The 15950-nt window shown below is 38.8% G+C and overlaps 1 protein-coding gene across 11 annotated transcripts in view; it reads right to left on the bottom strand.

The window, feature by feature from the left end:
* Window positions 1-15950, bottom strand: part of LMBR1 (limb development membrane protein 1) — a 223140-nt gene that overhangs the window by 131947 nt on the left and 75243 nt on the right. For 9 of the 11 annotated variants that reach the window (XM_017957369.2, XM_021936478.2, XM_017957372.2 and 6 more), the window contains one exon: window positions 5324-5427. In XM_017957369.2, the coding sequence (XP_017812858.1) occupies window positions 5324-5427 (104 nt within the window). Of the gene's footprint in view, window positions 1-3296; window positions 3318-5323; window positions 5428-5928; window positions 6015-15950 lie in introns of those variants that run through there. The other 2 variants (XM_017957376.3, XM_021936481.2) reach the window with 2 other exon arrangements.

Raw genomic sequence — 15950 nt, 5'->3', positions numbered from 1 at the left:
CATTTTCTGTAATAAACACTAAGATCAAAACATGACCCAAGTTAAATTTCCTTGCAGGGTTCCCAGCAGGGGCTTCCCTTTTGTCTGTGATTTCCTCTCACCCACCAGAACCAGGCCAAATATGCGCATGTGCCACTAACACTAAGCAGCACTTCCTTAATCACTCATTTCCAACAATTTATGGATCATCAGTGGCAAAAAACGAGCAAAAATAATGAAAGAATGCAATGAAAGCTCGTGGAGACAGAGGCTGGACTTCCTACTCACTCTGTGTCTCTTTAGGATGGAGGCCTGATACAAATTAGCCACTGGGGGGAAAAAGTCATCTGGTCATAAAATACAGTACAAGGTCACTTTTATGTAAGTTTGCCAAAAGGGACATAAACCAGGACAATTTCAAACTGTGACACAGGATAGAAACATATTAAAAAAATCTTTGTTCCTCCTCTATTGTGCTGTCATGTTGCTCAGCTTTATAGACATTCCAAGCACCAGCACAGAACTCTTCGCTTCCACCTGGTCAGTCCAATTAATTAAGAAAGGAAGTTACCTAAAATTTTGTACTTTTTGCTTTTATTATCAAGCACTTTGTTTGAAGTTACAGGAGTTAACCTCTTAATCCTACAGACCGTGTGCTATGCTCTGGCCATGCGGGGATGTCTGGATGGTTTGGATAATTGGTCAGGATGTTGCTTATGTTACATTTTATGCTATGACTTCAAATCAAAGATAGGCATTAAAGTGAAGTACGACAGAAATTTACTCCCAGGAAAATCTTGGGTTTATGAATTAATCTGTCATAAAATTTACATAACAATCATATGGAGATATTTTCTCCCACTTTCATTGAGTCATTGAATTTTTTTTCCTCCTAACATTTTAATTCAAAATAAGATGCTAAGATATAATGTGAAACAAATATATTCCTAACTACCATTTAAACACTGGCCAGAGGTTATACCTCCAAGAGTTCATTACAAAATCAGAAAACATCTCTGATATTAATACAGACAATCTGGAGGTCTTTTCTGGAGTGGAGGCGGGAGACAAATCATACAGTCCAACTGAGGTATGGTAAGTACAGCAGTAATGTCTGCCCTAAGATGTTCCCTGAGCCCTAAGATCCACATACTGCAGAAAAAGTAGGTTTACTACAAAACAAAACAAAAATCACCAAACGGAACCTTTTCATCAGAGTTGGAAAATTAAGATGTAAACAGAGTCACTTTCAAATACCTATGAACATACCTAAAGCTCAATACAATACACATAGGTGACAGCAAAATAATCTACATTGGGTAAACATTTAACTGCTAACAATAAATCTAAATTCCAAGATAAAAGTTAGCTGCTTACTAAAAAAAAGTTTTACTTTATCAAAACCATTTCTACCCTTTTACACTTGAGAATTAGAAAGTAAGGGAATAGCAAGGAGATGGTCCTAATAAAATAGAAACACACACCGCCACCACCGTAAGAAGAGAGAAGCAAAGCTATTTAAGGCCCTTAAAAGGACATAGTCAACCCCCCAGGCCTAATATGTCCTGTTTGAATTAACATAGTGGTTTAATTAAAAACTAAGCAGAGAATTCGGCTTAATTTGATTTTCAATTCAAGCTCTGCATCCGCCCATGGCCAGTGGCCAATTTCCGCATCTCGGCACAATATGCAAGAAGCTGTTTGAACATCGACTGCCCAGGGGAATCCACGGGAGTAGAGTGGGGCCATATGCCATTTAGGGATACACCAGACTTAGACACAGTAAAACAGCACCAGGAGGGTGGCCACAGGAAAAAAAGGAAAAAAAAGGAAATTTTACTTAACCATATTACAAGTTTGTCATTGCTCAAATTAGTGTGCTGAATCTACCAATTACAAAGGTTTCTAGCCTCTCTTCAGGATCACTTCAGAAACTATATGCGTCAAATGTAATCGATGAGCAAGCAGTTTTAAAGGAATATACATAAATATATATACTTATTAGCCAAATATGTTAAACATTTGAATGACTGTGATCAATCATATTAATTTCAATAAAGCAGCAAAGTTAATTCTAGTAAGTACTGTGTAAAGAACCATATATCTTAAAAAATGTTATTTAGAACTTATACAGGTAATTAACAAATGATTCCAGACTACAGAAATATACAACATGAACAGGCTCAAATGTATACTTAACACATTTAGACTTAACGACACAATATTAATAACCTTTCCAACTTTCATGTGATTGATTTTAAAACTGAAAAATATGAATATTTTAAAATGACATGCCTTGATTAGCTTAATTTTAAAACTTTCTAAACGTTTCTACTAGGATCTAGAACACATCTTATCTTCAAACAACTTTGTTTCAAAGTATGCTAGCTGTAATGCTCAAGCTGTTATTCTACTTCAGTACATGCCATTTCAAAACGGGAAACATATTTTAAAACTACCTGAGATAATAATCTGTGAGTAATAAAAGATGACTGTACTATATTCAGTTGCTTGCTTTCTGAGGCCCATATTTTATGGAATACTTAGTGATAATAAGTATTCTAGCATACTTATTAGTGATTAGTGATATTTTACAGAATACTTATTAGTCAAATGCATTTAAAGACTACCTCGAAGATAAAGGTAATTTAATAATAGCTAACATTTACTAAGTTAAGTCCTGGGCTATGTGCATTACATAAATAATCACATCTCATTTAATCACCAAAATAAGACAATAAAGTAAATACCATTATTACACCCGTTTTTACAGAAAGCAACCCTGCGGTTTAGATGAAATCACCTGCCCAGGCAGTCTGACTGATGCCAAATTTTCTCAGGGTTGTAGCTTCACCATCTTCCACTGGTCTCTCTTCCTCAATACAGTCAGACTCTCCAACTTTAAAATGATTCTTCCTCCCCTACCTTCAAGCAACAATTCCATCTCCCTCCTTCCTTTAATGGCATTAACCACCAAATTCTTTAATTTGGTTTTCTGCAGCACCTATTACAACTTCCCAAGTCGGACGAATGGCAGTTATCCAGTGCTTCACCTCATTGCTCTCTTTTTAAGTCTTCTGCTGTGTTTGGGAATTAATTGGATTCGTAGTTGCCTGTATCCTACAGTCATTCAATATTTCAGTCCCATTTGAGGTCACGAAACACAGCTGGTGACTCTCAAGTGATTTTTAGGCAACTAACATGGTCAAAGATGTGCTAAGAAAAGAGTATTAATCATGTATAAAAAGACTAAATTTTTTTTTTAAATAAAGGAAATAAGTGCTGTACAATCACAGGTGTGAAATATCTCTAATTACCTTCTAGGATCCCTCCTCGCTGATTCTCCCTTTGACCTTAAGTCTATAAGGGGGAACAGGAGAAAAGTGACATGTCACTGGAATTTTTTGTCATTTTTTCTTTTTTAATTCTGGAGATTGTTGCTAATTCTTCAAACAGATTTAGCCAAGTCCCTTTCCTAATTGGTTAATTCACAAGAAGGGAAGAAAATAACTTAGAGGCAAAGAGTTTGTCCATATTATACCCTGTTATCGTAAATAACAATCTATTCAACTAGATTTTTATAAAAGTATAAATTAGGTAGATAGATACTGCTTATAATGTCAAATATGAAAACAGTTCACACCGAGCTTTATCATTTGCTTTTTGTATGTGGGACTATTACACAAGAGGTGGTGTCAGGAAGAGGGAAGAACTTGGCTTATGGAAAGCAAACATCGGCAGGCAACGTCACAGAGTCAGGTGCAGGGCTGATTTGGCGCCGTGATCTACAGAACAGTGTTCTGTACTGTGTGGGGCATGTACTCCTTTGTACTCCTTTCCTTTGTGATCTGCACAAAGTCTAAAATGCATATTTATCTCTAAATATACTCAAATGGTAGGTGAAAAAATTTTTCAAAAATCCTATTCTGGCTTCTCTGTTGCCTACATCATAAAACTCAAATGACCAGACAGAGGACTCCAGGCGTCCAGAATTCAACCTTGGCAAGCGGCTTGTGCACCCTCATCTCTCACCATTCTCCAGTATCTAAGTACCGGTCATTCCCTCCATTCTGTCAGAGCTCTGGGACTTTGCTCAAGCCTGGAATGCCACACTCTAGTAAACCTCTGCTCATCCTTCAAGTACCAGCTCAAGTCCAGGTTGACTTCCCCTGTGAAGCCTGGTCAATTCCCCAGGAAAATCAAGATATCCGTTCCTTTCAGGGTTTCCCATAGGACTTCATTATATAAAAGGGCTTCAAACTGCATCTTATTTGTTTGCATCTGTCATTTCTCCCACTGTCCGACCCTTGAAGGCGGGAGCCCCATCTTTTCATCTGTGTCCCCAGCAAGCTCCTATAAATAGCATAATAACTGCTACTTAAGGAACTGGTTAATAAAACTCTGAATTCTCGATGAAATTCATTCTCTGTTGAATGAATGAATATCCATCAAAAGTTATGGTTCCAAAATTCTACAGAAATTGCCTTCTCAAGAGTCTACGATGACCTCCTTTCTTCTTGTTGTTCATTCTTGGTTTCTGTTTGTTTCTGAGACAGGCTGGAGTGCAGTGACGTGATCACAGCTCACACCACAGCTTCAACCTGCAGGCTCAAGCAATCCTCCCACCTTAGCCTCCCGAGGAGCTGGGACCACAGGTACCCATCACCACACCCAGTTAACTTTTTTATTTTTAGTACAGACAGGGTCGCACTATGTTGCCCAAACTGGTCTCGAAGTACTGGCCTCAAGTGACCCTCCTGCCTCAGCCTCCCAAAGTGCTGGGATTATAGGTGTGAGCCACTGCACCCAGACATTGACTAAATTTTAATTGCCAGTCTTAAGAATACATCACGATTTTTAAAATTCCAGTATATAAAAGCCAGTTTTCTTAATGTCAGGTTTGACTGCCAGAGTCGTTCCCTCTGATCCTTGTACATTTACTAAATGTGAAATCAGCTGTCAGTTTTCAGCTGCAGACTGTTAACGTATGGAATAACAGATAGACAACAGAAAGGGGAGCCCATGGAAATAACACTTTACTGTCACCTAAATAAGATACCCTCAGGAAAGAATAAAAGCTATGATATCAGGTTTATCCATTACACTAAATGTATGCACACCATAAAAGTACTCCCAGGTCTAAAAGATGTCTCCCTCTCGTGGACATGCACAATAATTCATTATGCAGAATCACTGTTACTGTTAACAACATGTTGTTAATATTATTATTCATTTAATTTTGTATATTCCATTTAAATAATTTAAATCTGCTTTTTCTAGTTCAACGTGAATGATATTTAATTCCTCACTTAACCAATTTAATTCCAATACTAGATTCACTTACCTTTTTCAGGCCAGCAAAGCCTTCTGATTCCAGAAAGAAAAAGGCAAAGGGCATCAATACAAATAAACAAAGGTTGGAAAAAAGGGAAGCAAGATTCCACAAACCTATAAAAAGAGTAACAAGAAAAGAAGAAAAACAGGTTAGATACTGAAATTGTGATATTAATGAAGATCTATACTTTTAAATAGTAAAAATAAACAAAAAGTAACAAATGATCTAAACTTAGAAATCATAAAATAAATATAGTATGTATATATTTAAATTTTTTTAGCATTGTAATTTGTACCTATTGGGAAAAGTCAGTCTAGAAACTAATGTTTTCTTCCATGCCGTAAAATAAATTCAGTAAAAATATGACGTGTGCAGAGATCCCAAGGCACAGCCTCTTTAGACATATAGGCACCGGAATATTTAAATTAGAGCCACTAGCATTTATTGAGCCCTTAATAAATGCCAGATACTCTACAGAACATTTTACATGCATAATCCCATTTAATTTAAGCCTCATAAAAACCCTAAAAATAATAATTAGCATTTATTGAGCCCTTATGTGCCAAGCACTATTCTAAGTGATTTACAGATATTATCCAAACTCATTTACTCGCCACAGCAATCCCACGAGGCAGGTAGCATTACTGCCCCAATATGACAGAAGAGGAGCAGGCTGTGCAACTTGCCACAGCTGTAGAGCCTGCAAGTGGCAAAGCTGACTCTTAATTCCTGGGATTTTAAAAAATCACTACATCACAGAAATTTTGGTAAACAATTCCAAGTGGGAAAGAAAAAGTCAGAGACTGGCAATCTCAAGTGACCTTTTGCTTGTTGGCACAAAATGGCAAGTAAAATAATAAGAACAGATTTAGTAAAAGACAGAGCCCTATTAGGTATGTCATTGGGAGGGTATTTGCCCAACACGTCAGATCATAAAAAAATAAAATTTAAAACTGAGTTTCAAAATGATGGTGATAATCATTACAAAAGTTTATAAAATCAAGAGTCAAAGATAAAATTTATGTCAAGGATAAATTCAATGGACTGTTTGCAATTATAATTCAATGTTTTTGAAAGTAGCCAACTAATGCTTTTTCAACACCTTTATTTCCAAGCAGTGCTAAAAGCACTGGAGATCCGGTGACGAACAAACACAACACCTCTGCTCTCAGAGCTGCTCATCTGGAGATTCGCACACAGAGACTACCTCTGAGCTGGCAGTGAGCACAGGGAGCAGAGCTGTCCCTAACTACTGCAGTTATGAATAAACATAAAGGCTTGTAACTGTCCTGATGCCCTTTGGAATAGCATGGAGTATAAACAAACACATTAATTTAGCACTTAATATGGGTCAGCTGGGGAGACTCACTTCCTTTAGCAGACAAGGTAATATAACAAAATCAACTCACAGTTTCTTATTCAAAAATCTACATAAATTTAACATCACTTCCTTTAGTAGACAAGGTAATATAATAAAATCAACTCACAGTTTCTTATTCAAAAATCTACATAGAGTTAACAAATTTACAATGTACATTTATCTTTGTAGAAAGTAAAATGTTTTATAAACAATATCTTAACATCTTTTAGTGGAAAAACTGCAATTTGAACTATTTAAAATTTTTAAAAATTTAAATAATTTTATACTTCCCAGTCTTTAAAAAAAAGCCAAACATTCTGTTTTCTTTATTCAAAAAGAGTATAATTAAAGTCAATTCTTTTATTGTGCTAATTACTGGAAGAGCATATAGAATGATGGCTGCATGCGCACAATTGAGTTCCAGGCAGACCTGGGTTCACATCCTGCTGCACGTCTATGTGACAACTTTGCTAAATCACAGGTTCTTCATCTATAAAATACGGCTAATGACGGGTCTATAGACATTGGTAAGTATTAAATGATGCACGTACAACAACTGGCACAATGCCTGTCATAAAATAAGCATTTAATGAATTTTTGCTTTTATTAAGTTACAGCACCAGAGGCTACTAGTTACAGTGCTATCAGCTCCCACACCAAACTACCATCCTTCCTGAGACTCCAGATTAGTTCCCACACCAAACCACCATCCTTCCCGAGACTCCAGGCTCGCTTGCTAGTTTTTCCTTTCATCTTCTTTCTACCAGGTATATCGGCTCCTGGTTTTACTAGAAATGAGCATGTGTCCAGCAACAATCTCTCCCGCCCCCAACAGCTTATGGGAAAAGGTATACGCAACTTTTAAAAATTGTGTCTAAATAAATAGACCTGGATCAAAGCTGTAACTTCCAGGTCCAATTCATAACCTAAAGTGCATGGTCTTTGGCCTCTCTTTGCCTGCTCACAGCATTTTCTCTTCTTTACGGTTTCCAAGTAAGTTACTTTCAGATATGTGAGGTATAACAATAAATTAGTATTATGTAAATTACATAATTATTATTCTTTAGTAGGCTAGAGAACCATGGTTGTTAATCTATTGTTTTATTTAGGCATGGTGAAAGAAAGACATGACCATTTCAAATCATTTGTGTTATAAAAGATAAAGGTCAGTGTGTCAAGAATCATACTCATTTTACACAACATAGTTTTATTCCAATTAAATATCTCACAGTCTTTTAAAAAAAAAAATTTTTTAAAGTTATCTACTGGCCAGGTGTGGTGGCTCACACCTGTAATCCCAGCACTTTGGGAGGCCAAGGCGGGAAGATTATGAGGTCAGGAGTTTGAGACCAGCCTGGCCAGCATGGTGAAACCCCGTCCCTACTAAAAATTAAAAATAAATAAATAAATAAATTAGCTGGGCATGGTGGCACGCACCTGTAGTCCCGGCTACTCAGGAGGCTGAGGCAGGAGAATTGCTTGAACCCAGCAGGCGGAGGTTGCAGTGAGCCGAGATTGCGCCACTGCACTCCAGCCTGGGCAACAGAGCGAGACTGTCTCAAAAAAAAAAAAAAAGTTATCTACTACAGGTACACCTAGCTAAAACCGATTGCATGTTGCTTTACCGTGCTTTGCAGATACTGCGTGAAGGTTTGTGGCAATCCTGTGGTGAACAAGTCTATCAGTGCCATTTTCCCAATACCAGATGCTCACTTCATTTCTCGTGTCATATTTTGGTAATTTTTGCAATATTTCAAACTTTTTCATTATTATTACATTTGTTATGATCTGTGATCAGTGATCTCTGATGTTACTATGTTAATTGTTTGGGGGCACTGCAAACTGTGCCCATAGAAGACGCCAAACTTAATCAATAAATGTTGTGTGTGTGTTGACTGCTCTCCCGATGGGCTGTTCCCTCATCTCTCTCCTTCTCCTAGGGCCTCCCCATTCCCTGAGACACAATGATATTGAAACTAGTCCATGTAATTATCCTACAATGTCCCCTAAGTGTTCAAATGAAAGGAAGAGTCACACATCTCTCACTTTCAATCAAAAGCTAGAAGCTTAGTGAGGAAGGCATGTCAAAAAACAAGACAGGCTGAAAGTTAGCCCTCTTGTCCCAGTTAGCCAAGTTGTGAATGCAAAGGAAAAGTTCTTAAAGGAAATTAAAGTGCTACTCCAGTGAACACACAAATGATAAGAAAGCAAAACAGCCTTACTGCAGATATGGAGAAAGGTTTTGTGCTCTGGATAGATCACACCAGCCACAACATTCCCTAAAGCCACAGGCTGAGCAAGGCTGTAACTCTTCACATCTACAAAGGCTGAGGGAGGTGAGGGAGCTCCAAAAGAAAAGTTTGAAGCTACCGGAGGTTGGGTCATGAGGTTTAAGGAAAGAAGCCATCTCCATAACATAAAAGTGCTAGGTGAAGCAGCAAGTGCTAATGGAGAAGCTGCAGCAAGTTCTCCAGAAGATCTGGCTAAGACCATCAATGAAAGTGGCTGCATGAAACAACAGATTTTCACGGTAGACAAAAGCAGTCTTACACCGGAAGAAGATGCCATCTAGGACTTACATAGCCAGAAAGAAGTTCAATGTCTGGCTTCAAAGCTTCAATCAACAGGCTGACTCACTTGTTAGGGGCGAATACAGAAGGTGACCTGAAGTTGAAGCTCGTGCTCAGTCACCATTCCAAAAATCCTAAAACCCTAAGAATTACCCTAAGCCTGCTCTGCCTGTGCTCTATAAACAAGAACAACAAACCTGCCCAGATGGCAGCACATCTGTTTACAGCACGGTTTACTAAATACTTTAAGCCTACTGTTAAGACTTGCTACTCAAAAAAAAAAAAAAAAAAGAAAGAAAAAGATTTTCAAAATACTACTGCTCATTGACAATGCGCCTGCTGATGGAGACGAAAGAGCCCTGGTGGAGATGTTTAAGAAGATTAATATTTTCATGCCTTAACACAACATCCATTCTGCAGCCCACGGATCAAGGAGTAATTCTGACTTTCAAGTCATATTATTTAAGATACATTCTGTAAGGCTATACCTGCTACAGAGTCCTCTGATAGACTGTGCAAAGTAAACTGAAAACCTTCTGGAAAGGATACACTATTCTAGATGCCATTAAGAATATTTGTGGGCTGGGCGCGGTGGCTCACGCCTGTAATCCTAGCACTTTGGGAGGCCGAGGCGGGTGGATCACGAGGTCAGGAGATCGAGACCATCCTGGCGAACACGGTGAAACCCCGTCTCTACTAAAAATACAAAAAAATTAGCCGGGCATGGTGGCGGGCGCCTGGAGTCCCAGCTGCTCGGGAGGCTGAGGCACGAGAATGGCGTGAGCCCAGGAGGCGGAGGTTGCAGTGAGCCGAGATCGCGCCACTGCACTCCAGCCTGGGCGACAAAACGAGACTCCATCTCAAAAAAAAAAAGAATATTTGTGATTCATGGGAGGTCAAAATATCAACCTCACCTGGAGTTTGGAAGAACTGATGGGTTTGAGATGTCAGTGGAGAAAGTCTTTGCAGATGTGGTAAAAATGGCAAGAGGACTGGAATTAGAGGCGGATCCTGAAGATGTGACTGAATTGCTGCGATCTCATGATAAAACTTTAATGAATGAGGAGTTGTTTCTTAGGGATGAGCAAAGAAAGTGGTTTCTTGAGATGGAATCTACCCTGATGAAGATGCTGTGAACATTGCGGAAATGACAATAAAGGACTTAGAATATCATAAACTTAGTTGACAAAACAGGGACAGGGTTTGAGAGGATCGACTCCAATTTTGAGAGAACTTCTACTGTGAGTAAAACGCTGTCAAACAGCATCACACGCTACAGAGAAATCTTTTGTGAAAGGAAGAGTCGATCAATATGGCAAACTACACTGTTGTCTTATTGTAAGAAATTGCCATAGTCATGCAACCTTTAGCAAAACCAAGGCAAGACCTCCACCAGCAAAAAGATTACAAGTCACTGAAGGCTCAGATAATTGTTACCATTTTTTAGCAATAAAGGCATGTACACATATTGCTATTGCACACTTAATAAATGACATTATAGTGTAAGTATAATTTTTACATGCTCTGAGAAACCAAAAAAAATTGTGTGACTCACTTTATTGCCACATTCACTTCATTACAGTACACTGGAACCAAACTTGCAGTATCTCCAAGGTATGCCTATAATTGTTAGGTGTGTAACACAGCAGACATTGCTCTAGATACGTTAAGGTGCTATCTTTTTTTTCTGAGACAGAGTCTCACTGTGTCGCCCAGGCTGCAGTGCAGTGGTGTGATCATAGCTCGCTGTGTAACACAGCAGACATTGCTCTAGATACGTTAAGGTGCTATCTTTTTTTCTGAGACAGGGTCTCACTGTGTCGCCCAGGCTGCAGTGCAGTGGTGTGATCATAGCTCACTGTAGCCTTGACTTCCCAGGCTCAGGTGATCCTCCTGCCTCAGCCCACCAAGTAGCTGAGACTATAGGCGCATGCCACCGTGCCAGGCTGATATTTGTATTTTTTGTAGAGATGAGGTTTTGCCATGTTGTCCGGTCTGGTCTCAAACTCCTGGGCTCAAGCGATCCACTCACCTCGGCCTCCCAAAGTGCTGGGATTACAGATGCGAGCCACCTTGCTCAGCCAGGTGCCACCTTAGTATTTTATGACAGGGAAGGTCCTCCATTTTACAAATGGACTTCAGGCTCAGAAACATGCCCTTGTCCCAGAGCAAGAAAAAACTCAGCTATTCCTTCTAATATGCTGTATTTTTAGGCAACATAAATTCCACCATTTCCTAAACTTCATTTTTTTAAGACAGTCTCACTCTGTTGCCCAAGCTGGAGTGCAATGGTGCAATCTCAGCTCACCGCAACCTCCGCCTCCTGGGTTCAAGCAATTCTCCTGCCTCAGCCTCCTGAGTAGCTGGGATAACAGGCACGCGCCACTGCGCCAGGCTAATTTTTGTATTTTTAGTGGAGACAGGGTCTCACCACGTTGGCCAGGCTGGTCTTGAACCCCTGACCTCAGGTGATCCACTCACCTCGGCCTTCCAAAGTGCTGGGATTACAGGCGTGGGCCACCACGCCTGGCCCCTAAATTTCTTATATTCTTTAGAGATGCTTGCAAATGTATCGTTACAAATCTCTAGATCAAAGGTCCATGAGGCAAGAATGTATTTCTCCTCCTCATTTTTTATTTCCCAATGCCTGCTACAGTGCTGAGTAATCAATAAAAATGAGTTCCACAAACAAACAATATCACAATCCATACAGCTAAATGTTAGCAGGAAAAGACCGTCTCAGGAACAAGGTCACAGGCTGAACTAAAGAAGTCGTCTCAGATTACCCATTGTCAGCGCAAAATGAAAATTGTAACGTATACAAAAATAATATTAATTTTTAACAGCTTTACTGAGCTACGTAACATAAACTACACAGGGAGTATACCATTTGATAAGTTTTGTCATGAGAATGCACCAATGACACCATCACCACAATTAAGCTAATGAACATAAACACATCCATCACCTCCAAATTCTCATATCCTTTTATAATCCCTGCCTCCTGCCACTCCCCACCTCCCTCTGATTCCCAGTCAGCCACTGACTCTGCACTTTAGAATCTAAAGATGGATTTTCTAGAACATTATACAAACGGATTGTGTGATATATACTCCTGTTTTTGTCTGGCTCCTGTTATCTAGCACAACTATTTTGAGATTAGATTGAATTGCTGTTGGATTGCATCCATTCACCTGCAAACAATCCATGTTGTTCCCGATTTGTAGATATTAAAAATAAAACAGTCATAAATGCTCATGTACAAGTCTGTGTGGATCTATGGGATCATTTCTTTTGGGAAATACATAGGTCATATGGTAGATAAATGTTTAACATTTTAAGAAACTGCCAAAATGTCTTCCAAATTGATTGTATTTTACAGTCTCTCACCAGCAGAGATCAAGTTCATCCACATTTTCACTAAAAATACTATTTTAACCCTCCTGGCAGGTGCACAGTAATATATTATTGCTATTTTAATTTGCATTTATCTAACAAATAATGATGTGGACATCTGTTCATGAGCTTATTTGCCATCCATTTATGTCTTTTTTAGCTAAGTGTCTCTTCAAATCTGTTGCCCATTTTTTCATTCTTTTTTTTTTTTTATTACTGAGTTTGGCCAGTTCTTTATATGCTCTGAATACAACTCCTTTATCAGGTATGTGATTTGTCAATATTTTCTCCCAGTCTGTAGACTCTCTTTATTCTCTTAAAAATATCTTTAAAAGAACAAAATTTATTAGAAGTCCAATTTATCAATTTTTTTCTTTTATGGATTGTGCTTTTGCTATCCTACCCAAGAAATTATGGCCCAGTTCAATGTCACAAAGACTTTCTCCTATGTTTTCTTCTACAAGTTTTATAGTTTTAGAATTTACATTAAGCGATGATCCCTTGAGTTACAATTTGCTAACAGTGCCAGGCATGGACCGAAGTTCATTTTTTGCCTCTAATTAAACAATTGTTCTAGCACCATTTGTTTAAAAAAAAATCATCTTCCCTCTAAATTCTCTTGGCACCTTTGTCAAAAATCAACGACATTATATGTATGTATCTGTTCCTCGACAAGTCTATTCCGCTGATTTGATCTGTTTATCTTTAGGCTAGCACCAAACACTTTTTTTTTTTTTTGAGACAGAGTCTTGCTCCATCATCCAGGCTGGAGTGCAGGGGCACGTCTCGGGTCACTGCAACCTCACCTCCCAGGTTCAAGCGATCCTCTGCCTCAGTCTCCTGAGTAGCTGGGATTACAGACGCATGCCACCACACCCAGCTAATTTTTGTATTTTTAGTAGACACGGGACTTCACCATGTTGGACAGGCTGGTCTCGAATTTCTGACCTCAAGTGATCTGCCTGCCTCGGCCTCCCAAAGCACTGGGATTACAGGCATGAGCCTCCATGCCCAGTCACACCACACAGTCTTGATTACTGTAGCTTTAAAATAAAATAGTCTTTAGGTTAGATGGTCAATCCTCTAACTTTGTTATCTTTCAAAGTTGTTTAGGCTATTCTAAATCCATAGAATTTGCATCTGAATTTTACATCAGCTTGTCAATTTCTACAAAGCATGCTGGAATCTTGACAGGCATGGTGTTGAATCTACAGATTAATTTGAGGAGAGCTGACCTCCTAATATTGCTGTTACAGACTGAATGCTTCTGTGCCCACCCCCAAATTCATAATGGAAACCCTAATCCTCAGTGATGGTCGTTAGAGATGGGAGCCTGTGTGGGGCAGTTAGGTCACAAGGGGGCAATCTTCATGATGGGATGGTGCCCATCTCTGGAGGAGACAGAAGAGAGTTTGCTTTCTCTCTCTCTGCTCTCAGCCACGCAAGGATGCGAGGAGACGACCATACGTGAACCAGGAATAGGGTCCTCATCAAGACCCTAACCATGGGGGCAGTGGCACCCTGATATCGACTTTCAGCCTCCAGAACTGTAAAAAATATTTGTTTTGTAAGCCACCCAGTCTATGGTATTGTTAGAACAGCCCCAACTGATAAAGACAAGTGTCTTCTAATCCATGAACACAGTATCTGTCTCCACTTACCGTGGTACTCTTTAATGTCTCTCAACAACGTCTTATTGTTTATAGTACTTAGGTCTCACGCATCCCTAAGTATTTCATAATTTTGATGCTACTGCATAAGTGATATTGGGTTGTAAATTCAATTTCCAATTATTAATTGCCAGTATATAGAAATAAAATTGTTGTATCTTGATCTTCTATCCTGCAACCTTGAAAAATGTACTTACTGGTTCTGATAGCTTTTTTATAACAGATCCCATCAGAATTTCTCCATAGAAAATATCAACTGTGACATACAGTTTTACTTTTTCCTTTCCAACTTCAGTGACTTGTTTTTTAAAAAAAAAAAAAACCCTCCAGAATGATGTTAAATAGAAGTGGTCAGAACAGATGTCCTTGCCTGGTTCCTGATCTCAGGGGGAAAGTACTCAGTCTTTCACCATTAAGTATGATGTTACCAGTGGGTTTTTTGTAGATGCTTTTTTTTTTTTTTTTTTTGAGACAGAGTCTCACTCTGTCTCCCAGGCTGGAGTGCACTGGCACAATCTCTTGGCTTACTGCAACCTCCGCCTCCCAGGTTCAAGCGATTCTCCTGTCTCAACCTCCCGAGTAGCTGGGACAACAGGCACACACCACCACACCCAGCTAAGTTTTATATTTTCAGTAGGGACAGGGTTTCACCATATTGGCAGACTGTTCTCAGACTCCTGATCTCAGGTGATCCACCCACCTCAGCCTCCCAAAGTGCTGGGATTATGGGCATGAGCCACCATGCCCAGCCTGATGCATTTTATTAGGATGAGAACATCCCCTTTCAGGCCTACTTTGCTGAGAGATTTTACCAGAAATGGATAATGAATTTTGTCATATGCTTTTTCTGCATATATTGTTACGACCATAAGACTTTTTTTCTAGCATGTTAATAAAATCACATGGATTGGCTTTGCAAAAGTCATGATGTATTATCATTTTTATAGAGTGTTACATTTGATTTGCTAAAATTTTATTTAGAACTTAAGCATCTGTGTTCATGACGTTGGCCTGCAGTTTTCAGTTTTCATGTATTGTCTGCCTGGTTTTGGTATCACGGTAATGCTGATCTCAATGAATTAGGAAATATTCCCACATCTCCAATTTTCTAGAGGAATCTGTGCAGAACTGCTATTATTTCTTCCTTAACTATATGACAGAACTGACAGCAAATCCTCTTGGCCTAAAGCTTTATTTGTGAGAATGTTTCTAACATTCCCAGAATATTTGAGACAGCTTTAATAGTTTTTGCCTGTTAAGGAAATTTGTCCATTTCTCTAAGTTGTTGAATTTGTTGGATAAAGGTGTTCATAATATGCCATTATTATCCTTTTAAAGGAAATTTGTCCATTTCTCTAAGCTGTTGAATTTGTTAGATAAAGGTGTTCATAATATGCCATTATTATCCTTTTAATCACTGTACAATGTGTAGTGATGTCACCTCTCTCATTCCTAATACTGGCAATTGGTCTCTTCTTTTTTGCTGATCAATCTGGTATTGTTTACCAATTTTAGTGTTCTTCTCGGTGATTTTTTCATTGATTTCTTCTCTCATAATTTTTAAAGGAAGATTTCCCTTCTTTGGGATCTATTCATTGAATCTGTGGAAATTGATGTGAGGCCTTTTTTCTATTGTAACA

The sequence above is a fragment of the Papio anubis genome, chromosome 4, assembly GCF_008728515.1.
Source record: "Papio anubis isolate 15944 chromosome 4, Panubis1.0, whole genome shotgun sequence".
Lineage (NCBI taxonomy): Eukaryota > Metazoa > Chordata > Mammalia > Primates > Cercopithecidae > Papio > Papio anubis.
The sequence above is the reverse complement of the archived record's forward strand: the minus strand, read 5'-3'. Positions and strand labels throughout refer to the sequence as shown.